We start from the raw sequence: 25,456 nt of genomic DNA, 5'->3' as shown, positions 1-25,456 counted from the left end.
GGCATTACTGTTAAACATCTTGGGAGATCAGAGATAATGAAGACATAGACCTTGCTCCCTGAAGAGTTGCCTTCCAGGGCAGTAAGACAGACACATTTCAGGCAGCTTTGGGGATGCAGTTTAATGTGGAGTTTACACTAATGCAATGTTGGGAGGGTCTTAGGTGTGAAATATGACTTGAGTTGGACCTCAAAGGACTAGTAAGACTTTGACAGAAATGGGAGCAAAGGACTTTCTTGACAGCAAGAACAAGGACACAGAACATAAGAGCATCTTCTGGGCCTGGTGAGCAGTTGGCTGTAGCTGATGCATGGAGACAGGCTGCCTGTGCTTTAAAGATACAGCCTGGGGTTGGATGGTGAAGTAGAATAGGCCAGGGGAGCCACTGGGGTTTGGGGGAGGGGTCTACAATAGGACATTGTACGTACCCAGGAGATGGGCCCTGGTCAATTTAATGTGATCTAGGTGTTAGTAATCCACTGCCCATACTCTGCTGTTGACATCTCCATAGAATTCTGTGGCCAGTTACAGGTCACTTACTCCACGGTGGCCTTTACTGTTGTTTGTATAGAGCCATCTTAATAAAATCTCTTTGCCGGTGGCAATAAAGGATATATTACGTTTTTCCCCCATTCCAAATTTTCCTAGGCTATGAAAATGCTGTTTTTCCACAGACCAGTAATAAACATTCTTCTTAAAAGAAGCATTGTTCCTTCGGTAGCAACTTGTAATGGGAAAAGTGGAATATAGACAAAATGCAATCCTGGTCTGAATGGAGACGGGTTTTTCTTTGTGTGAATAACCAACATTCCAGTCAGGTTGCCACGGTGATGCTGAGATTTTAACTGTTCATGCCAGCAGTCAGAGAATGTTGCCCAATTAGTTATTCTCAGCTGCTAGGTTACCTTGACAGTGGCTCCAAAAGCAGGTTTTGAGTTTAAAGGCACTCAAAAGAGCATCAGAGGACTTGTAGTTCTGCTCTTCTCAGTGTGGTACTAGGACTACAAGCCCCAGCATGCCCTGGTTTAGTCCATACAGGATGTGGTCAGCCAGGAGAGCGCAAACTCCATTTTTCAATTCGGTTCCCCCCACCCTCCTTAGTAACAAAGGGTTCCACGGATTCCTGTGTCACCAGTCAGCTTTGTAAGGGTTTTCATTGTTTCCAGGACTGCCTTCAGATGTTGCAGGTTGGAGACAGTGGGGAGAATGTGTGTTTTGGCATTGGACATTGATCTTATGTAGGTTACTCTCTTAGTCTCAGTTTTCTCTCTTGTGAACAATCTACCTTACAGGATCAATGCAGAGATCAAATAAAATAATTTTTGCAAAATGTTCTGTACAATGTCTGTGGTATAGGAGATAACCTAGTAAAAAGTGATTCTTCTGAAATATTGTTTCAGATATCATAAAACATTATACAGTGAGATTATTATTATCACCATCTTTGGGTCATTTCTGTCAGTCAGAACAGGCTAAGACGTGCTGTGGTAACAAATAATCTTAGAGACTTAATACAACTAAAGTTTATTTCTTGACCATGCCACATGTCCAGAGCCCGTCAGGAGAGACTCTGTTCATCAGCTACCCAAGGATACAGACTAGTGGAGGCTTCATGTCCACATATGCTTCCATAGTTATGAAAATATCTCACACTAACAATCAAATATTCCCTCTGAAAGTGGCACATCACTTACACTCACATTGCATTGGCCAAAGCAAATAATGTGGCCACACCCAACTTAAAGAGGGGTGAGGAAGTGCCATCTGTAATGTGCCAGTGGAAGGAGAACAGGAATATCTGTTGAACAACTATAATATCTGCAACCTCTACCAAAGCAAAGGCTGATGAAGAAGAGTACTTTAAAGAAGGACTGTTAGTTTAACACAAATAAATAAAAATATCTGAACAGTAAACTTCAAAGTAAATGAATTAGAATTCAGCTGTATTGGACAGAAAACCCTAAATATTAGAGAGTTTAGGAAGATATAAGTTTATTTCTCTCTCAATTTAAAGAAGTCCAGATATAGGCAGTCCAGTGGTGGTACGGTAGTTCCATGGGTATCAGAGACTTAGAATCATTTTATTGTTCTGCCGTAACAACCTAGCGTGAGGCTTCCATTCGTAAATTCACCTCAGTGTCAGAAATGGCTGCAGGGCTCCAGCCATCACATATACATTCCAGGGAGCTGGAAAGAGGAGGTTGGAGGACAAAAGAGTGCTTCTCTCAGCTAAGTCAGCTCCATTTGAGCAACCCTTCTGAAAGTCCCACACAATAATTCTGCTTACTCATCACTGACCAGAACTTAGTCACATATTCACCCCTAGCTTCAAGGAAGCTAGGGCATGTAGTTTTTGATCTGGGTGCTTTGTCTCCCAAATAAAATTGGGAGTTTTTGTTACTAAGGACCAATGGGAGAATGGACATTGGGTGGCACTGGGCAGCTCCTGCTCTAGTAACTTAAGATGGAAGCTTTGCTTAAGCATGAATGAGAAGGGAAAGATTGCTGTGTACACTATCATTTTCTAACCTGTGCTCCACAGAACACCAGTGCTTAGAGAGACACAAGGGTCCCTTAAAAAGTGTTCTACAGCCAGACAGTTTTGGGAATGTGGAAAGCTTCGCCCTCTCTTGGAGATTTCCAGGGCATATTAATACATTAAAGGCTCTGAGAGGCCCTGCAATAAAGAAAGAGCTAAATTGCTAACCTTTTAAACTCGGTGTTCCCAAACCTCTTTGACAATGGAAATTCATCGCCTTTGGAAGTCTGGAAGGGACACAGAGAAGTTTAGTTTGAGCTTCTTGGATTTGCAAAACTATTTAGACCCTTGAAAAGATGGTCTAAAGCCCCCATTCAAAGAAGTATCCACCCTGTAAAACAAACAAACTTGTATATCCTTAGTGCTAGCCTAGTCATAGGGACAAAAGCCTTGAAGAAAAAAAATAGATCAGGTGCCAGTGAAGCCTTGTCACAAACAATCTGTATAAGGGTGGTTGTTAACCAGCCATCTGTGCCATTAGTGGCGACACCAAGTGATGAACCGGGATGGGCTCACACTGCCATCTTCCAGATGACAGGCCCCTACCCCAGGTTGATGTTGATGGGCTCTTGGCTGTTACTCCCGGGCTCTTAGCTGTGCTGCCCCTCTCTGGAAGTGAGAGTCATAGGGGATCCAGCCAGCCAGTACTAACCTCCTCATCCCACAGAGAGGGCCTGTTGTCCAGGGCATGGTTGCTTACAGGTGTGGGGAGAAAGGCTGAAAATGCTTTCAAGCAAATGTGTGTCGTTGGTCTGTTGGAAGCAGGCGGTAAATGAGTACCTTTGGGGGAAGGGTTAAGGCTCCTTTTTCCAAAATGCAACCTTGGATGCTTTCCTAATCTTTCTTACTTAATTATTTAGGTAATCAGTTCTTGTCTTTAAAGTCCATCTGCTGCAATTGCTATCTTTTTTCTTCATCTAAGCATCTTTGAAAAGGCAAAATGCCAAAATCTTTGCTAGTCTGGTTCCCATCATTTCGACCTCGTGTTGCTGGAAATGCTGGAAAGTTACCTTGTCCTGACAGGCCTAGAGAGATCCCATGTTTGCATATCTGTAAACTGTGTGATACATTTCCCCAAACAGCTGTATAATCTCTGCAACAACCTGATGGTGGGAGGGAAGGGGCCGGGGTGGGAGGCCTTTATGTACATATTGACCTTTAGAGCAACTTAAATGTTCGAGCTGGAACAGACTGTGGGAGAGTTGAGGCAAGTCCTGGAAGGTGGAGATCCCTTCCTTGTCCAAAATCTGCCATGTGACCTAGTATCCTGGAGAATTCTCTCCGGCTGCTTCATGGAGTTATGTGCCTTTCCCTGACTGCAGTTGTGTTGGAAATTGTCCCTGAAGACAGTGGTGGGTTCTGTTTATTCCACATGTGCACAGGCAGGTTTGTGGCCACAGCTCAGGGACTCCAGGTCAGGAAGGGTGAGACGGGCTGGCTGGGAATCCCAAGAGTTGACAAAGGATTACAGTACCCAAATCAGAATAAATTTCCAAGTTACATTATAAGCCTTTCTCAGCTCTCTTTTTAATTTTATGTTCCTAATTATGCATGCCCATTTTTCCAAGATAAGCCAGCAAACAACAATCAACAATTATGTAGAATTCTTTGTTTTCTCTTGTAAGGAAATACAGTTGATCCTTGAACAACATGGGGTTTAACTGTACGGGTCCACTTATAAGCAGATTCTTTTCAATAAATACCTACTACAGTACTACACCATCCATGGCTGGTTGAATCCATGGATGCAGAACTGTGGCTACACAGGGCCAACTGTAAAGTCATATGAAGATTTTCAGCACCCCTAACCCCTGCGTCGTTCAAGGGTCAACTGTAATTTGGAACTAAGCTAAATATGAGTGTGAATATACAAGGTCTGTGAACTGAGAAAAGTGTATTTTGAAAAATCCCACTCATCTATGCTGATATGTACTTGTGAACTAGTAAATTCATTGTTTCAATGATATCAACTTGGCGATGTGTGATAAATCTTGTTACATCGTTTCTGGGTGTGAAATAAATTCACTTCCCAACCCAAGTACCTGGAATTTACACCTGAATACTGGTGCCTACATTCCCCCTCCCCCCAGCGCCAGTTCCTGCTCTCTTCCCTTCTAGGTCCACTGTTTGAAAGACAGTGAGTGATTACTCTGGTTTATCGAAGGATTTTATTGAACACAGAGAAAGACTAAAAGTCAAAGGACTTGGGGTCTTGACCTTAATCTGCTACTAACTAGTTGAGACCTTGGACACGCCACCTAAACTCTTCTTGTTGGAAAAACCTATGATTTTATGAGTATATAGGACTTGCCTGGGCCTCACTTTGTTCTTCTGTAAAAAAATGAGGAGAGGGATTTTATTGATAAAATCTCAGAAATCCCTGCTCCAGATGTCAGAGATCTTATCGTAAGGTGGCTTTTGGTGGTGGAACTGGTGACCCCAGTGGGGACATGATTCATCCGGCAGCTATTTATTAAGTCTATAATATATTAGGTCTATATTATATATTTATATTAAGTCTATATTTATTAGGTCTATAATGTCCTGGTCACTGATCTAAGTAGTGGGGGCACTGCAGTGAACCAAACCAGTATAAGTCTTTCCTTCTTAGAATTTGCATTCTACGATAAGGAATTATTAACAAACACTTTTGAGTACTTACATTATGCCAGACATTGCTTTAAATGTTTTCTATATATTAATTATTTTGTAGTAATCCTTGGAAGTAAGTACTACTATTATCACTCTTTTACAGTTGAGGAAACTGAGGCACAGAGAGATTAAATAATCTGTTCAAGGTCACAGCTAGTAAAGGGGAAAGCTGGGATCAGAGTCAGGCTTTCTGGCTGTAGTCAGTGGTCTTAACTACTATCGTTTACTGCTTCTCACTGTCAATTGATTGGTTAACTTAAAGTAGTCAGTATTGATCCTAGCTGATGGCAAAGTAAGAAAAAAAGAAACGGTAGCTTTGGATGGAAATCTCAGCGCCCACTTGGTCTCCGTGTCTGGGACTCCAGGCTCTGATGGGAAGGAGGGGCATCGAGCAGCTGTGGTACATTTTACTTCCGGATTCCCAGCCACTTGCCTGGTTGCCTCCGCCTGGTTTGAGGTTACTGGCCCTTCTCTGGCTCCATGGTTAAACTGCAAGGCCTTCATCAACCCCACAGCCCCAAGTTAATTTCAGCATTGGCCATTTGTAGAGAAGTGAGAAATAGTGATGGGCTTGGATTAAAAATATCTGGATTTGAATTCTGCCTCTACTACTGACAATGCTGTCATCTTGGGCAACTTTTAATGATACCAGCAGCAAGGGCAATAATAGCAGTAGCTTTTTTTTGTTAAGCACTACTGTGCATCGTGCTAAATGCTTTATATATGTTGTTTCTGATCCTCCGAACAATCCTCATGGGATGTATTTTTTTCCTCCCTTTGCAGTCTGGCCTTGGCTGCTGTTTCTACCACATACTATTTAACCTTGAGCCAGTTAATTCCTTGAAGCTTTTGTTTCATCATCTGGAAATTGGGGTTAGTAATATCTGCTTCCCACAGTCGCTATGAAGATTAAATATGAAAATGTATATAAAGCGTTTAGGCCATTGTCTATCCCAGAGACAGTGATAATGACCGTTATAGCTTAAGGTCTCACCCCTATTAATCTGAAGAGCCAGGTTTCAGATCTCGTTCTAGAGGCTGCTTCTTGAGGACAGGCGGGAGATGCAGCATCCCGAGTGGAGCAGGTGAGCGGTGGCAGGTGTGGGGAAGCTGGTCTACTGCCGCTGGCTGCTGAGTAGCAGGTGGAACTGGGACCCGAACAGGAAGTGGGGAGGCTCCGGTTCCCCTGACCCGAGGGCTAGCAGCTACCAGCATCGAGGGCCGTGTCCCTTGAGGTTTGGCTGGGACCATGTCCAGAACGTGCCAGAGTTAGTATTGGTAAAAGGATGCCAATACCGTCTAGCCAAGCACAGCCGTAAGGGGCAGTGGGCATCCTGGAGTCAGCCTGCACTTAGCACTGCCCTTCCCAGAGGACAACCAAGGACATGCGGCATTGGGGAGGTGCCCAGCTTGTGTGGGATACAGCCTTGCAAAGACCGCAGGCCAAGCGGGACTCTCCCATTTTACAGATGGGGAAATCAGAATATGAGAGGTCAAATAACACCAGCAAGGAGCAGAATCCCGACTTGAAACCTAACATTTTTGCACCAATCCTCTGATAGCTCTGCGGAGCTTAATTTATATAGATGATCAAGTGAGAAAATTCAGCAACCAGCGTTTTCGCTTTATGTTATTTTTATATGTATTTTTTACTTGAATTATCTGTTCCATTTGAGAGGCATGGCTTGGGCAGTATGTTAATGAAGAGAAATCTGGGCTGTTTTGTAGATCTCTCAGGAATATGCTCTCGGAGCACCTTTTATTTTTCCTGCATGTCGCTTGTCATTGTAATTTAACGGCTGTGTACGTGTAGTTATGTGCTCATGTCTATTCCTTCATCAGATTGGAAGCACCAAGAGGCAGGGCCAGTGTACTGCCTGCTTCCACCCCAGACAGTAGGTGCGTGGGAGGGTGCCGGTAGCGCCCAGGGACTGAATAAACCCCACTGTGGAAGGCAAGACCTTTGGCTCCTCAGACCCTCACATTAGGAGGGAGGGCCAGTGAAAAATGATTCGAGGCACCTGGCCTGGCTGTGAGCGCAGCACGGACTGGAATTGGGGATGCTGTGCTGAGTCAGCACGATGGTTCCCAGTGCCCTACTTACTGTGGAATAACGATGGTGTTGAAAAGCCTGAAGGCTCAAGATAAATATGGAGAGTTCTCCTACTGTTCCTGTTTTCTTTGTCCTGTTTTGCTTTTGTAAGCATATGCTTGTCAGTTAGGGCTGAAACCGAACATATCAGCTGCTAAATATGGTTCTAAGAGAAATAACATTTTGGTCTTTTTAAGGCCCGTGAGTTTGGAGTAAGCACAGTCTTTTAGCAGATGTCAGTAGGGAATCTGCGGGTAGGCAGTCATTCTGGGAGCCGTATCAGCCGTCCACATTCTGCGAGGGTTTATTTCACCCTGACGCAGAACTGGTGACCTCAAGTGAAAGATCTGGCACAGAATGGCCATGGCTTGAAGAAGAGGAGTTTGGGAGAAGGGTTGTCTAGAGTCTGTACAAGCTCCCAATTTCTCTCTTGATTTCATTCTCAGAGAAGGGGGAAAGGGCTGGGAAGAATATGTACCATCTTTTATGATGCTAAGGAAGTAGTCATCCTAGTTGTATATTTAGGTTTGGCTTTTCCAATCTTTGGGATTTAGTCCAGAGATGTTATTTAGTATTCTGATAAATCCAGTGTCATTCAGGGGACCTGGAAGAATTAAAGTATAACTCAGTGACTGGGAATATTAACTCCTAGATCTTAAATCACTCCACCCTGCTGAGAAGTCAGACTTGAGCCTGCCAATGCCACCTGAATTTCATCAGCTGATAGACGAGAGAATTTATTCCAGCATCCCAGGAGCCCCGAAAAGTTAATGCGTCTTTCCAAATGTCTCGCTGATTTCTAAAGAGACACTTGTTTGTCCATAGATATCTGACTCGGTTTGTTAAGCATGTGGCGATCTTGGTTAATAAACAGTCGGTGTTCTTATACTGGCTTTATGAGTTGAAAATATTTGAAACACACCCTGAATTTTTCTGTAGCATATTCCTTGTGTATTAAATGAATTCTTTTTTCAAAGGGAAAAAGAAAAGGAAGGAAAGAGGTTAATATTTATTGAAGTCCTATTAAGTATCAGGCCCTGAGCTAGTCTAGACACTTTCACAGTCTTCACAGTAACCCTGCCTGGGACATACTATTGTTCCCTTTTTAAAGATGGAGAAACTGAGACTCAGGGCAGTTTTGAAACTTGCCCAGGGCTGGAGAGCTAGCAAGTGGAAAATCAAGGGCCGGGAATTCTGATTCTGTGAAGCTGATGGGGTGGTGAGTGGTTAAGGGCCTGGGGTTTGGAGTCTGACCCATCCCGGCTCAGCCACCCGTCGTTGGTGTGACCTTGACTTAGTGCTTACTTTCTCTGAGCCTCCGTTTCCTCCTCTGTAAAACAAAGGCAAGGACAGCAACCACTTGATAGAGTTGTGATAATCAAATAACCTATCCATGGAAAGTGCTTAGAATAGTACCTAGCACGTAAGTGCTCATGAAATGTTAGTGATTATTGTGATTTTTATTATTATGACTAATCAAATTTGCCTTCATCAGTAACTTGCTGAAAAGTTACATTTTCTTTCATGGAACAGCATGTCTTTTGATACGTCGTTATATTTCATTATGAAATAATGTAACCTGCTCTACCTTAGAATTAAATTTTCTTTTCAGCCTCCCAGCAAAGGTTAAGATCTGAATAAAGGCATGTGTAGCCAACAGGGATTCCTGACTTTGGTAAATGTCAATGATTTGCTCATTTCTCCTTGGTGTATGTAACCTTCTTCCATGCTGCCCATCCTGGCTTTACGAGCCTCTAAGCAAACATGAGAGGGAGGATTAAGCTGATTCTTTTCTCTTACCCTTCCTGTCTCTGTAACATGATCATTAGGCACAGCGGCTTCTCCTTGTTGCATTGCACGTGGCCGCCTCCTGCACGTGCATGTGGCCACTGCACGTGGCCGCATCCTGACAGCCTGTCTTCTCCACGTACCTGAGGCACAGCTTACAACAATGGCCCTTATGAATTTTCTTTAGAGCTGGGACGACCATAGGAGCTTATGCATGTGACAGTTTTGTGCAGCTGGGAGCCGGGTCAGGGGGGTGCGGAAGGGGCAGTGGCTGGGACAGCTATGTCTAGATGGAAAAAGAAATGACGTAAGCTTGTTAGACCTTTGGCTCTACATTCTGATCCCATTTTTTGCGACTTCCTCTACTTATATTGTGGAGCATTGTGGGACATCAACCTTATTGAGTAAATAGTTATGTCTAGCAGTTGTGTGTTGGACACCATGCTAAGTGCTGGAAACACTAAGATAAATATGCTCCAGTGCTTGCTCTCAGGCCATTTGTAATTCATCAAGAGAGAGAAATGGAAGAGGGGACCTCACTGTGTGAGAGCGGTTATCACGGAGCCATGCACAACGTGCTGTGGGGGCAGAGAGACGGGGGCACTAATTTGAGACACGCTTCACAGAGGAGGTGTCACACTGGACCTTCAAGGATGGGCTTTGCCTCATAAAGAGTAGTAGAAGGAATAATCGTGGCAGGCAGACCGTATGAACCGAGGCAGAGAGACATGGCTAAGTGTGATGTGTCAGGGAAGTGAGGTTTGAAGTGGTTGGATGTAGCACAAAATGATGGAACACGAAGCTGGGAATGAAAGCTGGGCCTAAGAATGACAGGACCTTGACTTTCAATTTGAACCACCTTGTGTAGGATTTTAAAGCGCGGTGTGTTGTGTTTAGAAATGTCTATTTTAGAAAGATTGGTGTGAAGGATAGGTTGAAAGGAGGAGAGAATTGATTGAAATAAACAGTCCCAGCAAGAGACGGTGAGGGCTGTTGTATGAACAGCGTGGAGTAGACGGACGTGGTGGACTTCTGGAGATAAAACCCTTAGCACTTAGTGAACAACAGGAGCATGGAACCTTGGGGTCAGCCAACCTTTAAGGTATGGGCGGAAGAAAGAAAAATCTCTCTGAGAGGCTGGATGACGGAAGAGAAAGGAGGGGGTGGATTTCAACAAGAGCGGCTATGCTCAGCAGTATCAGTGCCTCAGAGGGAACAACCAGGACAGACTGAGAAGAGACCATTACGAACAAGAGATCGAGGTCCCTGGTGAGCCAGGAGAAGTTACTTTAGAGTCCTGCAAGAATGGAGAACACAGCTGAAGGCTTACAACATTCAAGCTGTATCAGTATTCCCCAAGAAAGTCTCTGACATTTATATGCATTTGTGTAAGGGAATATTCACAAACATCCAGCTGTCCAGGTACTTGGATTGGGGGAGAGGGAATAGGGAAGCTTAAGAGTCAGTGCTAAGTTCAAGTGTCCCTGAACAATAGCTCTGCCTTGTGCTTTCTAGGGTCTCAGAGAGCCCCCTCCTTGCAAACACCATGACTCTAATTGTGCCGTTTTGTCTTATTACTATCAGTGTACTGTAGAAGGTAGGTGCTTGGAGACTTCTCTTCCCTCCTTGCAAACACCATGACTCTAATTGTGCCGTTTTGTCTTATTACTATCCGCATACTGTAGAAGGTAGATGCTTGGAGACTTCTCTTCCAGTTCCAAGTGGGCCCTCATTTCTAGCCACGATGCTTGTAGTGGATGCCATGGTGTGTCACCCAGATTCCCTGTCCACTGCTGAGGTGCTCATGGTCTACCTGCTGGGAGTGTAGGCGGCTAGCGATGGTTCTCACCTGGGAATTGTCCTCGGCTGAAGAGTGTCCCTTCACCCAAGATCATAACCTCTGGGACGGGGATGGGGGACAGCCTGCATGCAATGACTAGTCAATGGAGGTGGGGTACAGAGGCCCCCATGCCTCAAGGTAGGGTAATTCTGAAGAGTCATCCCAACTCCAGAGCTCCTGTGGGAGCGGATGAAGTCTTGGTCCCACTGCATTGCACTGACTTCCGTCATCCGCTCAGTCCAGGCCTTCCTCAGTCACTCCCCACTGGCGTTGGTTATGAGGCACATCCCAGTTAACCCTCTGTGTAAATCTCGGTGATTCTCAGAGTCTGTTTCCCGGGGAACCACCCTAATTTGACGACTGTTTCCGGTTTGGTTGCTTACCCAAGGCGGGATGCCAATCAAACTCTGTAGTCCCTCTGATCTTTGCTTCTGAGCCCGTTGATGTGTCCAGTGGGAAGAGCCTCTCTTCCAGCAGCTGGAATGAAAGTCTTGGCATTGAACCTTCTTGGCTCCGACTGGCTGGACCAATATGCCTATGAATGGATTGTTTGAGGAGAGGAAGGAACCTAGGAGTCAGCTGCCTGGCTCATATTGAGACCTGCCCATTACACCCCAGCCCTGAGGAGAGGTCTGTGAGGTGGGGTGACCCCTGGGTGTAGAAGTGGGTCCTGCTCTGCACCTTGTTTCTGCTCCTGCCTCTCCTTCCACCCTCCTTATGCTTCCCGGGCTCCTTACGGCAGCTAGTACTCACCATCCTACATGTCCTTTCTTTTGTTCATATTTTTTTTTTTAGTCAAGAAAAATGAATGTTGAAAACACAGTTGAGGGGCTTCCCTAGTGGTGCAGTGGTTAAGAATCCGCCTGCCAATGCAGGGAACACGGGTTCGAGCCCTGGTCCGGGAAGATCCCACGTGCCACGGAGCAACTAAGCCCTTGCGCCCCAACTACTGAGCCTGTGCTCTAGAGCCCGCGAGCCACAACTGCTGAGCCCGCGTGCCTAGAGCCCGTGCTCCGCAACAAGAGAAGCCACTGCAACGAGAAGCCCACACACCGCAAGGAAGAGTAGCCCCCGCTCACCGCAACTAGAGAAAGCCCGCGTGCAGCAACGAAGACCCAATGCGGCCAAAGATAAATAAATAAATAAACATTAAAAAAAAGAAAACAACACACAATTGAGATATTTCAAGCAAATGTAGGACCTCTCTTGAAATTTGTTGCAGAAACACCACTGCACAAACAAACTACTGGGAAGCACAGCTTAGAAACAAACAGCAGCTGCCACCATTTGTGGGCTACTTCTCCCCCTTTTCCTCATTTCTTTCTAATTCCATTCGTAGTAAAACCTGCTGCTCTAATGGCCTAGTAGTTTGACAAACACGATTTTTCTTTCCCATCTTGAGGCACCTCCCAGGTGGCCTTGACAGTGACTTTTAGCTCTGGGGTCTCCGTCTGCAGAGCTCTAGGTCCTTTTCCCATGTTCTCCTGTCTCATGGTTCCATCTGGGATGATGTCCACACCTCCCTGACCAGGTGGGACATAGCTGGAACTTCTGGACTTCTCCATCTGTCGGGACATGAGTCTGGAGTGGGGTTTCTTGCCTTCCTGGCTTTAAAACAATGGATAATGCTAATTGCAGTTTTTGTGAATGACTAAGTGCTTCAGCTATTGCTGTTTTGTCTTATTTCTTGCTTTTTAAATTTGTTTTCTATGTGAGATCTTTGAAGACGCATCACAAAGGGCTATTCTTGGGCCTGATTTACTGAAGACTGTCACTTTAAAGAGCTTTAACTTGTCACCTCCGACTCATTTGTCCCCTTCCCTGTGAATAGCAGCCCCTCTCCCTTTAAATGCTACTAGAGGTGTGGGATTCCTCAGCTTAAAAATGATTCCTGTCCGATATTAGGTTTGCTGACTACGTGCAGGTGTGGTGCTAGGCCCTCACTTACTCTTCCCCAGAGCTCTGCTGGGTAGATGTCCTCCCCGTTTTATCTGCGTGGAGACGGAGTTGCTCTCCCAGGGGAGAGATCTGGGATCACGCCGCCAGACAAGGCAGAGCTGGGGCTCAGCCCAGGCCTGTCTGAAGCTAAAATCCAGGCTTTCCCCCGCCTGCTTCTCAGTCACTGTCACACCATATGGCAGTGCTCTGTAAACCTGTTGACTGGAGAGGGGAAATGCTTTTTAGGCCAGAGGCTGACGTTTTTTTCATTTGTCCCCCAGAGTTTTTTTTTTTTTTTAAAGTGAGTTCATGCCTAACATTTAAAAATGAGATCTCACATGAAACAAAATGTTCAGTTTTTCTTCAAAAAAATCTTTAGACCTGGCAAGACTGTGCTCATAGGTTGACATGACAACGATTGGTTCCAGCTGGCCCCCCCTGCCCCCCAAAGGGGACGTGACTTCCTCAGTTTGTCCCAGGCCCCTGCGGCCCCCTCACTCTTTTCCGTTACTAGCCTGGCCTCTGTGGACATGTATGTTTGTGATTCATGAGCTAGGCCTTTAAAGAAATCATTTCTGTCCAGTTAGGAATCAGAGGAGGCCAAAGGCACTTTCTGTCTCTGAGTTGAATCTTATAGCTTTGATTTTTCTTTTCAGCTTTCAGGGATGGTAATTTGGTAATAATATCCACGATTATTGGATATTTATTGAGCGCTCCAACACAGCTGACTCTGAGGGTTAGCAGACACCTGTTCGGTGCTAAGAACTTGCATAGTTCTCCGGTTTCGTTTGCACTCTAGATCCTGCCCGGGACTCTCCAGGTCCTGCAGGAACTGGAGGCCAGCCGCAAAAGCGTATTTTGCAGAAGCAGCATTGTCGAGAGGGGAGATGAATCCAGAGAAATACTTTCTGAGAGAGGAAGTTAGGTTGATTCCATTTTCTCTTGGAAACTGTTGACTTCTGCAGGGAAGATTGCCCCACAACACAGGAGCACTCCTTTCTGAACTGCCAGTGTTCGACACAATGAGCAGCTCAGAAATGTCAAACAGAAGGATCTTCAGAATTAGAACCCCTTCAGGATGATGAGCCTTTCAGTTTAGCCCGATGTACCTGCAAGTGTATTTCCATTTGACAGTGAGAAATGCATTAATTCTTTTTTTTTATCGTTTCAACGAAGTCTTGTTTCCTTTTGTCTGATTTAAACACATCTCATAGAAATGTAAATTAGAAACAAATAGATTTTGACTCATTTCATAGCCGCAGCTGAATTAAATTTTAATGCTCTCTAATATTAACATATGAGAGCCCCCCCAAAGCTAAAGTTGTTATTTATTTGCTTATTTTAAATGCGTATTTGCTTTTGATTAAGACAATGGCTAGCATATCGTTTTGACTTTTTATTGTTTATTTTCTTTCAGGACCCTGCAGGGATCTTTGAATTGGTGGAACTTGTTGGCAATGGAACATACGGACAAGTGTATAAGGTCAGTTCCTTGAGCTTGAACATGGCTTATGTGTGGTTTCGGTTCATGAATGCTGAATAGCAGTGCTGTCTGTTCTCACTCATACATGTCTCATAACAGATTTAAAGTGAAATAATATACTTGTTAATTGACTCTCCATCTTTTTAAATGTATCTGTAGTCCCATTGCCTAAACCGGATTCTGGGATTTGGGCATTTCCCTTCATTATATATGATAGAGCTTATAGCTGACACATGCATTCTGATGGTGCATATCTGAAGCTCTTTAAATGTTTCGTTTCTTTACTTTAATCACTGCCAGAACTGGTTTTCAAAGGCGCGAAGGATGCTATTTACTTTAGAAATTTAAGCTATTAAAGTATCACAGCTGGAAAAGTAGATTTGTCACTGGCCTAGGGCATGAGTTAAATGAATTTAGTGAACACTGTTAGGAGAAAACTGGCCACCTCACAAAGAAAGGCCTAATGGCAGCAACGACTCTTACAAGATAGGAAATACTTAGAAGTTAAACTTGAGCTGAGATTGAGCTGAGGAATGAAAAGTTCTTCTTTCCCTTTTACTAAATTTTTGCTTACAAATTCACTCCAAACATGCTTTTAAAATATATTTTCTCCCAGAAAATGATCTGAAAAAGTGATTGTTTAGAAAAGTGGGTTGATTCTCCTGATTATCAAAAGAAAATGGAAATTAACTTTTTGGACTAAAGCTCAGGGGGTTTTAGTGAATGAGCTATTGAAATAAATGCCTTCAAAACAAACCAACTGTTTCCGCATGATTATTTCAAGGGAAATATCCGTCACTTTCCTGAGTGGTAGTGATATGGGATGGCATTTTCACTACAAATTCTCTCTTGTTCTATTTTTAAAAAATTACTTCTTTGAGTCCTAAACTTCTCTTAGTTGATTAAAATTATTGTAGAAGTCATCCAGACTGTAATATTTCCGATTCTACAGAATGTCAAAAGTATATGTGTGTGTATATATATACTTTTTTATATATATATATATATATATATATATATATATATATATATATATATAAATATAAATATATAAATACTTAAGCCTTTATTTACCAGGAGGTACCCTTTGGTGTCCACTCCAGGGGAAAATTTCTCTCTTGCAAGAAATGATTATTTCCTAAAATGTCAACCCCCTGCAATTAGACAGAATGTAGTCTACTCCAGCTGTTCACTTGACACTGATGCTGTCTGACACAAGAAAGAAAGGTGTCTCAGCAAATGCTTTTAAATACTTTCAGTGAAGATAATCAAGTTGGAAGATCGTGCTATTGCATTTTGAGAAGTTGGATTGAACTTGTGAATTAATGTGAGTTTATGAATTAAGCCCTGATTTAGGTAGAGAATTACTTCTGATTCGCTGTCAATATGGAGAAGCAACTCTGTATAATGCTGTTGGTTTTATAGTGCCATTCCATTGTCCTGTGCTTCCCACCTGTAGAATACACATCTGGGAGATGATTCACAGCTTTGTCCACTAATCTAAGAGGTGGACTGTACACTCTTGCAAGGCAGGATAACAGAGATAAGGATTCTCAATTAAGGATGAGAATGTTTGGAAAATCCAAATTTAGCCCTAATTTCTTGTTACCTGAAAAAAAAAGAAAAGGAAACAAGTGGCAAGATGTCTCAGATCTTCAGAGAGGAAAGAAATTCACCAACTACGTTGTTAACACTATTGTTCTAAAGGGTGCCCTTCTCTTAGTGGTTGATACAGAAATTTGGCCTCTCTCAAGCTGAGGGGAGACTGCAAAGATGGCCATGGGGATCACATTGGACTTTGAGACAGGAGGCTTGGTTTCTTTTACCAGCCCTATGTATTGTTTTGTGGTACAGCAGCTTTTCTGTGCATTAGTCAAGTGAGAGTGTTTGCTATAAATGTTTTGGGGACTTGGAGTGATTTACCTGAAGGATTAATCCTCCATGCCCAGTTAAGGGTTTGGTTTCTAGACGACCCAGATGATATTAGGTGGCACCCCCTCAAGAACAGAGACACCTGGGTTTTCTGGGTCACTAATCCAGTCCTGCTGTTACTCCGAGCCCTGAAGGATTAAAGCTTAATAAACTGCAAAACCTGAACTCAAATACACGTGAACCTAAAGAGAAATAATTGAGGAAGTGATTGTCCACATTATAGGTTATATTTAACTTTTATGGAATAGGTATATTTCTAAAATAGTGTAAACATAAATATAAATTTTAAAGCCCTAAGAACAGATTTCTATACCAAAAGTGTCTGTGATAAATACTTTCTTTACATTAAATATTAAATCTTTGATTTAAATTTTTTGTAACCCTGGCTTTTGTTGTTCCTGGATTTCATAAAATGAGGTATAATTTTATGAACAATTATACAGATGTAGCCTTTCTTTTCTGGAAAGATTCTTATAAGTTTCTTTTAATAAGCTGTCCTAAGAAAGTCATAATATAATTTTATTTACAAGTAGTTTTTAAGAAGTAGACTTAATTCAATAAACAAAAAGTATACATAGATATTAAGAGAGTATTTCTTGACGTATATCTTCATATAAGCCACTTACATCTAGATGTGGAAACATATTTTATATAAAGGTCATTAATAACATTTAGCTTTTCAAAGTTGCTTCTAGCCTTACTCCCAAGTCTAGCTTGGTCTGTCTCTCCTTGGAAGGTTAGATTTGTTTATCATTTTGGTCCCAGGTGGTCAAGTGGCAGTTCAGTATCTGTTTTTTGCTTTATTTACTAGACAGGTTGCATAAATAATGAAGAGTAAAGAGGCTCTGTCAGGGTTTTTAATGAGGAAATCATCTTCTTGGGCCTATGGCTCCCATGAAAAAAATGAACCAACAGAAGGCCACATACCCGTTTGCTAAAGGCTTTGGCTGTTTATTGGAACGCCACTTATTGGGACCTAATGGAATCCAGACACATTTTTGTTAAAATAGAGTAATTATTTTAATAGGTCCAAATAATTGTTCAATGTTTATTGCTAAAACACCATTAAATCTTAGCCACAGATTTCAAAAATGAATGTTAGTCTATCCTGTTTCTTAATTTGCCCTTTGGAACTGTATATTGGTTATTGCAGAGATGGAGATGTACTTTATTCTGGGGTGACAACGTGAATTGGGAATGTGGTGGATTCCTCAGTATCTCTCAGGTTTCTCTTAAAACCTCCTCTAGGTTGTAAAGTATGAAGTAAAGAGGCCATATTGGTGGTTACAGTACTTGTTGAGAGAGAACACTGTGACTGAGTGTGTGTGTGTTTGTGTGAGTGTGTGTGTGTGTTTTCAAAGGGTTGCAAAGGTCCTTATAGGTCATCTGGCCCAATCATGCCTCTGCCAGCGTCTGTTCAGCCCATCCTTGATCACCTCCACTTGTGTGGTATTCATTACCTCCCAGTCATTCCATTTGCCTGCAATTCCCTTTGAATGTTCATTATCATGTTGAGCCAAGATTCTGCCTTCCTAAAATGTTTACCGGTTCAAGCTCGTTCCACTCCCTTGGAGCTATTTAAAAAAGTAAATGTAATCTTCTTCCACAAGAACATAGTCCTTCAGATATTTGAAGAAGACTTCTCCCTTCTTCCCCCGAACACATACTTGTGTCTCCTCATCTCCAGGCAATGTAGCCACAGTTGCTGAATTAATTCTTCGTATGACTTAGACTTGAGGTCCTTCATTATCCTGGCTTCTGCCCTGAAACGATTCTAACATATTAATAAAAATAATACTTCATACTTTAAAATAGCTTTCTATGTCATGAAACATTTTGTATGTATTATCTGATTTCTGATTTAATTTCAATAATAATTTCATGCGAACCTTTTTCTCACCTCAGGGTCTTTCTAGTAATAGTTTTTTCTGTCTAGAGAACTTGCCCGTCAACCCTCTCATGACTGGCTTTCTCTCCTTCAGGTCCCAGCTCAAATGTTACCTGCTCAAGGAAACCACTTTTCATCCTTGTGTCTAATAGAGCCAGCCACTGCCACTGCCTCCCACCTCCCAATGACTTTCTCTGTCAACGTGTTTTTTTGTCTTCATGGCATTGCCACTCTCCGAAATTATTTTACTTCTTTGTTTATGTATATATTAAACAATTTAAATGCATAATAAGGAAAAAATAAGGGTAGGGACCTAGTCCGTCTAGCCATCACTGTATCCCCCATCTGGTACATAGTAGATGGTGACCTGTGTGTGGCCCAGAATTGAGCTCTGTTTTCCTTGATAATTCTATTTATATTCATTCCCAGTTTTTTCAGCATTTCCCATAAAATATCAGTCTGCTTACTTCAGATGTGCATATTTGGACAAAAGTCATCAACAGAATTCTCTCCCTGTTTTTTATGGTAAGGGTGTGGATTTTATGTTAAATTAATTATTGATAGTCTGTAGAAGCAAGACACATGCTGGAAATTTACAAATGAGGCAAATCAATTTTCTGGGGTTCACCCTCCTGGCAGAGGTTCCCAGAGTTTACTATGCAAAACAAATATTTGAGAAATGATTAAAAATGTAGATTTCCAGGCCTAACCTCTGAAATTTTGATTCAGTAGGTCTGGTTGAGGTCCAGGAATCTGCACTTCTAATAAATGTATGGGTTCATTCTGATGTTCAGGGCCCTGGGGCCACACCTCCAGAAACTCTGCAAAAATGATTGTAGATTATCCTGTTGTAGGGCCACTTGAGTGAATGTTAATCCTAATGTTTTTTGTAATCATTTACTTTAGGGTTTTTGTGCCGACTCTAACATGCATAAACTGAGAAAAGTAAAAAAACACAAAGATCTGGACCTGAGATGTGATGCCAGCCAGTTCTGACATACTCATTCTGAGATTTGACTTTCGCTGTTTTTATTTGACATGCTTGTGATTACAGTTTAAGGTTGTTTCTGAATAATTCAACTCAAGACCTGACAATTGATACGGTCAAAACTGACCTGGTATAGATAGAAGAATCTGAGCCTGTTGCATGAGATTTCCTTAAATCTATATATTGTGATCTCTTAATAAACTTTCTGTTGAAGTGAGACAAAACATTTTAATAGTAGGCTTATTAATATTCTTGCTATGGAGGTGATTCTATGACATACTCAGGATGCAATGTAGCTTTTCATATTCTGTTCTAATGAATCATGAATTATACTATTCACTTCTTGTTCGGTAAGGAGTGAGTATGGGAGAATGTTGTGTTTCTTAAATAATAGTGGCATTTGTTTTTTAAACAAAAATTCAAATATAAAGAATACATTATTTCACATTTGTTGAGTGCCAGTGAAAAAAGCCCTGTGCTTTGTGCGGGAAGAATGCAGAGCCAACCGAGGTAGTTCCTACTCTAAAAAGTGTGCAATCAGATTAACTAATTAGGACTCTGAATGCTTACTGTGTGCTAAAGCTTTTCATATATGGTGTCTTAGTTACTCCTTATGATTTTATAGGGGAGGAAACTAAAGCACATTTTTTAAACCACATTATCCCTTCAAGGCAGGATTTCTCAGCCTTGGTACTGGGTTGGGAAACATTGGGGTCATATAGCTCTTCGTTGTGGAGGTGCTGTCCTGTGCATTGTAGGATGTTTAGCAGCAACCTTGGCCTCCACGCATGAGATGCCAGTGCACCCCAAAGTCCTGACAATCAGAAATGTCTCCAGACATTGCCAACTGTCTCCTGAGGGGCAAAGTTGTCCACAGCTGAGGACCACTTCTCTAAGCATAAGAGAAAATAGCAAAAACTCTTAAAATTGATGTGCAAACAGGACAGTAGGAGTGTAGAATATAGAGCAATGTGAATCAGAGTGGGGACCTGAATGAACTGTGGGAAGGGGATTTAGAAGAAGCTTAGAGGCCTTGGCACGTGCATATCTTGGGGTATAATTTAGCATTTTCATAAGTGGAAAGGAGTGTAATGGAAAGGACTTAGGAGCAGGACTGAGCTGGCGTCCAGTCTGTTTCTGCCTCGTTCTAGTTTTGTGAAGACGGCCAACTTGCTCTCTGAGTAACAGTACTGTTAGTAATAGTACAGTGTAGGGTTGTTATGAAAACTAAAGTGTAATGTGTGTGGAATCCCTCAGCCCAGTGCCTGACACATAGTAGGCGCTCAGCAACCTTTTCTTCTTCCCAAACACACGCGCCAGCGGGAGCCTAGCTTTCCAGCTCTTTCCTTGGTCTTGGTTTTGCAGAAGAGTTTCTGATGTGCAAGAAGCATTCATAGAAGATGAGGTCAGAAACACACACATCTTTGTGCTTCACCTTCTACCTTTGAGTTCTTGGTTTTTATGTATGTTCAGAATTGCATTATTTATGTTAAATCCAATTCTTAATTCTTCTTTATGGCATTTGATGATATAATTGCCATTCAGATACTATAGTTGATCTTTGTTTAAAGAAAGCCAATTTCTCAATAATTTGTAAGAAGAAGTAGGTTATAGTTGGTCTTTGTTTAAAGAAAGCCAATTTCTCAATAATTTGTAAGAAGAAGTAGATTATTAGAGGACATAAGAAGAACTGGGTGTAGCACTCTGGGATTTTAGTGAGGTGAGAGTGATTTTTAAATAATTATATATTTTACAAATTTGGGGGGAAGAATCAACAGTTTTTCCCCTTAAGATAGTACAAGATCTAAGTAGAGAGCCCTTTTTATGAGATTCGTAAGGAGAGTGGGGTAGTAAGGACCTCACTTAGGAACTGAGGATCTGTCTTTATGGGTTTGGCTCTACCTCTAACTTGCCGTAGCTTTGAGCTTGCCATATCACCACTTAGAGCTTCAGGTTTTCTCATCTGTAAAATGAGGATAAAAATGCCTTTCCTGATATATCCCATCAGGTTACTGTGAGATTGAAATGAATTAAGGACTATGAAAGTATTTTGTTAAATTTAAACTGCTGTGTATACTTAAGGTTTGATTATTGCTATTGTCTTTTATTACAAGGTAGGTGACAGAGTCCTGTATACAGGGACTAGGGGAGCTTAATACTGAGTTGACCTTTCTCTTCTTCATCCTTATGCCCATTAAGCTGTGTGTTACCAAGTATATGAAAGTCCTCTCTGGGTGGCCCGACTCCAGCTACAGATTCATTCTTGCACCCCTTCTATTTTGTGATCTTCAGGCAAACAGGGTCATTGGGTTGAGTGGAGGTCTCCCTGGCTTTGCCTTTGCCTCACTGACATTTGTTAGCTAGACAGTCACATTTCCCAAAGTGTGTTCAGTGGAACCCCAAGATCAGCTCTGTGAAAAAAGAATAGAGTGACTAAAGAGGTTTCATAGTGCTCCTAACCATCCCTTACTCTTGAATATTAGCATTTATAGTACTTTGTTCTACCCAATATTTTCCCAATTTATTTAACTGTGGAATCTCCCCTTTCCTCTCACTACCCAAGTAACTTTTTAATGCCTCTTGGAACTATTCTATAGAACACAGAAAATCAGGATGGCTTATGTCCGGGTACCGTAGCTAAGTCCCCATCTCCCTATTGCCGCAGCCTCTGTATCATCCTTCGCATCAGGGGCATTTAATATAAAACATGGCTGCAGGGCTATCTTTCCTGTTTCCCTATAAACCAGGCTCTTGGGCCAGGTCTAGTATGTCGATCACCTTGAAAAATAATTTTCGTACTGTTTATAGTAACAGATTATCTATTAAAATTGATATAGCCCAAGGGTACTAGTTGGTTTCATTCACTTAAAAAAAGTTGTACCTGCCAAAAATACCCTAGCACTATTTTTCTAGGAGTGCAGAAATTGTGATTTTTAACATCAAATAGACATGTCTCTAAGATGCTGTAGCATATGCAAAGCATTGTTCTTAGTCATAGGTTCATTTGACTATAGCTAAGACTTTAGGATTACTTAGTTATTATTATTTAGTCTCAGAAGGTACCTTCATTGCAGTTGGCCAGAATTATAGGTAACAATTTTACTCCTGCCTCATAAGTAGAATCATTTACCCTTGAAATGGGTTGGCTTGATGAGCTTTTCATAAATCCCCATGTTCTTTGCATCTAATTTGGCTCAAGACGATGTCACCTCATGCTGTGATCGTTGGGTGTAATGAATTAGATGGCTGCCATGTAAGCACAGAGGGAAGACCTTTGTGAGCCTGTGTGCCATATGCATAAGGAAGGTCACTTTCTCTGCTGGGTGGCCAGACCTCCAGAGTTGATACTAAAACTTGCCACAGGGGACTTTGTAGGATTTCTTTTTGCTACTCCTGTTTCTCAGCCCTCACTGTTTACGGAAATCATCTGGATAGCTTTGAAAAACTAAACATATCTGGGCCCTTCTCTAGAGATTTGGTTCTAGTGGGTCTGGTGTAGGACTGTGTAAAGCTGGTTTCCAGCACTTCCCAGATGCTTCTAATGCAAAGCCAGAATTGAGATCCACTGGGCTAAGGTATTGCCTCTCAGGTAGCTTACAGGCTCTTTTTGGTGTCTTTGCCTTTGGGGAGGAGTCTCTTCCACTCTTATCTCTATCCTGGGGTTTTGTTTACCTTGTTTGTTCATTTATTCAACATCAGCCTTTAGAATAAGCATCTATTATCGGCTTGGCACATGTGTGCCACCTTTCCTTAGAAGTGTTTAGATTACTTTAGTTCAAAATTCTTCCCTTCCATCTCATATCAGTGAATTACCAAATAACTTGGTGCGCTGGCACCCTGGTGACTTGTAGTTTTTAGATCTCATAACACCCTTAATGATTTGGTGATTATAAGGCAGTCTCAAGTAATTAAACAATCAATAGTTACTATGTAATTACCATTATTTGGGGGTCTTTTGTAACCTGTGAAATGAAACTCCCTCAGGATTACAGGCACAGAATTTAGGGCCATGCACAGTTTTAACTCTTTAGACATGGGAAACATTTGAGACTCTCTTAAAAAGAATAATTAATTGGGAAAAAAAAAAAGAATAATTAATTGGGGCCCTGGATTAAATTTCTTCTCTTTGTGGTTTAACCTCAAATATAATTTTATTAAGTCCACTTGGATATTTTGCATGCGCAAAAATAAGTATCTACTGTTTGGCAGGCAAGTATGTGTTCTCTATTAAGTAGGAGCCCTGCTCGGTGGTGAGGATCTGGAATGGGGGAGTGAAGCCTTGCCCGGGCCTCCAAATCGGGCAGAGTACAGCCTCTTCTGTCGAGTGCTGTGGCCTTGGGCATTGCTTCTGATTTTGGTCCTGTTGCTAACTTTCCCAGGCAATGCACAGAACTGCTGTGTGTTTTGTTCCCATCCACAACAAAGGAAGAGAGGATAGCAGCTGGCTCACCGAGAACTCTTAATAAATACAAAATAGCTACCATAATAATTATGATAATAACGAGATCATCTTTCTAGACTGCAGGGAAGAGTTATGAACTAAATTATGTGAAGAGCTCAGTCTCCTTTAGGGGGAAGGTGCTCTATTGTTTTAGAAAACTTGCCCATGATTACATAATATAGCCCGTTGGGACATATAGTCTTTGGCAGGCCACTAGCATGTTCCAGGTGATGCTTTTCTTTAGAGTATTTCTTGAGAAATTCAGTTTTGTTCTGTACATCACGTTCAGGAATGCAGTAGGAGGCTCTCAGTTGAATTTACTAGAAATCTTACTACTTTTTAGTTTTGCCTCGTTCTTTCTCTCTCCCTCTCTCCTTCCCCCACCCTCTCTTATTGTGGTAAAATATGCATGCCATAAAATATTGTTCAGTAGCATTAAGTACATTCACATTGTTGTGCAACCATCACCACTATCCAAATCCAGAACTTTTTCACCATCCCAAACTGAAACTCTGTACTCAGTAAACAGTAATTCCCTACTGCCCACTCCCCCTTTTTCCCCCAGCCTCTGGTCTTCCTTTTAAAAAGTATTCCCAGTAAACTTAATTGTAGAAGTGATGGTTTCCTGGAGAGTTTCTTGTAACACCTGCTCTCCAACAAGGCTGGAAGGGTCCTGCACATCTGCGTGTCCGTGTGTCTGTGTTCCTCAGGATGACTCACTGGCTGCTTTATCCTCCAGGTGACTGACTGCCCAGCACCTGCAGAGCAGCATCTTGTTCCAGGAAGCTGAAACCGGCTGAGGCCCTTGACTTTTTTAGCCTGTTTATATCTAAATAAAATGATCCTTCTCAGGTGGAGGTAGAAGTAGAGGTAGAGGTCAATCAATGTGCAAGCATTTTCTATGAATCCTAACAGAGTCTTGTTAATGTTTTCTCTATTAAACTGGGCTGTGATTATTTTTATCACACTTTTATAATGAGATTTCCCTTTACCTTTAAATGCAGCACCTGTTTTCTTTTTTAGTAAGTAAATTTTTTTTTCTTCCATATGAAACTCCAGTATTTCATACGACAGCAGAATGTTCTGGAAGGAGGTGGTCAGGGTGTCCCCGATGCAGCTGTCCTTTCTCCAGTGCCCCACTCCCCTGAACACCCCTCCTGCATCCATCCACAGAGCAGCCCCGCACTGAGGTCCCCAGGCCCAGATTCCTCAGGACGCGACCTCTGTCTCCCTGTCCAGCCTTGTCCTGGGCGGATCCGCACTCACGCATGCGCAGTGCTATCACAGCGCTAGCAGTTTCTGTTTATCCGTGCCACCTACCCGACAGCCTTAACCCTTGGCTCAGAAGCAGCCCTCCTTCTCTGCACCCTGGGACACTTGCTGACCTCTCCTCATCATCCTGCCCTCACTGTTTTGTAATGTTCTGTCTGGCTGTTTCCACTCTGAACTCTGAGCTCCTTGAGTTGCGGAACATTACTTTTTCTCTAGCGCCAATACAGAGTAGATGGTTAAAAATATCAACTGTAAAGAAAAGGATACCACTTTCACGTTTTGCTGAGCTTGGAACGCCCTATCTCAGTGGAATATGTGTCATTTTTGCTTAATCTCAACTGTTGAAGCATATACATCAAGGAGACTGACCCTCAATATAGTATTTAATACTAGCCAACAGCTGCTAAATACTGATAAGTTACATCAAAACCGTGTCCACCTACCGTGCATTATCACAGAAAAAAATAGGATAAGGAAAAAACTGTTTCGCCTTTTTTTTTTTTTTCTCCCAATTATTAATTTATTTATTTATGGCTGTGTTGGGTCTTCGTTTCTGTGCGAGGGCTTTCTCTAGTTGTGGCAAGTGGGGGCCCCTCTTCATCG

The 25,456-nt window shown here is 42.3% G+C and overlaps 1 protein-coding gene across 4 annotated transcripts in view; it reads left to right on the top strand.

Moving 5' to 3' along the window:
- Positions 1-25,456, top strand: part of TNIK (TRAF2 and NCK interacting kinase) — a 406,211-nt gene that overhangs the window by 75,816 nt on the left and 304,939 nt on the right. For all 4 annotated transcript variants that reach the window (XM_082458916.1, XM_082458915.1, XM_082458918.1 and 1 more), the window contains exon 2: positions 14,267-14,332. In XM_082458916.1, the coding sequence (XP_082315042.1) occupies positions 14,267-14,332 (66 nt within the window). The remainder of the gene's footprint in view (positions 1-14,266; positions 14,333-25,456) is intronic.

The sequence above is a fragment of the Balaenoptera physalus genome, assembly GCF_965194825.1.
Source record: "Balaenoptera physalus genome assembly, chromosome: 4".
Classification (NCBI taxonomy): Eukaryota; Metazoa; Chordata; class Mammalia; order Artiodactyla; family Balaenopteridae; genus Balaenoptera; species Balaenoptera physalus.
Note: the sequence above shows the minus strand (reverse complement) of the source record. Positions and strands in the feature narration are given on the sequence as shown.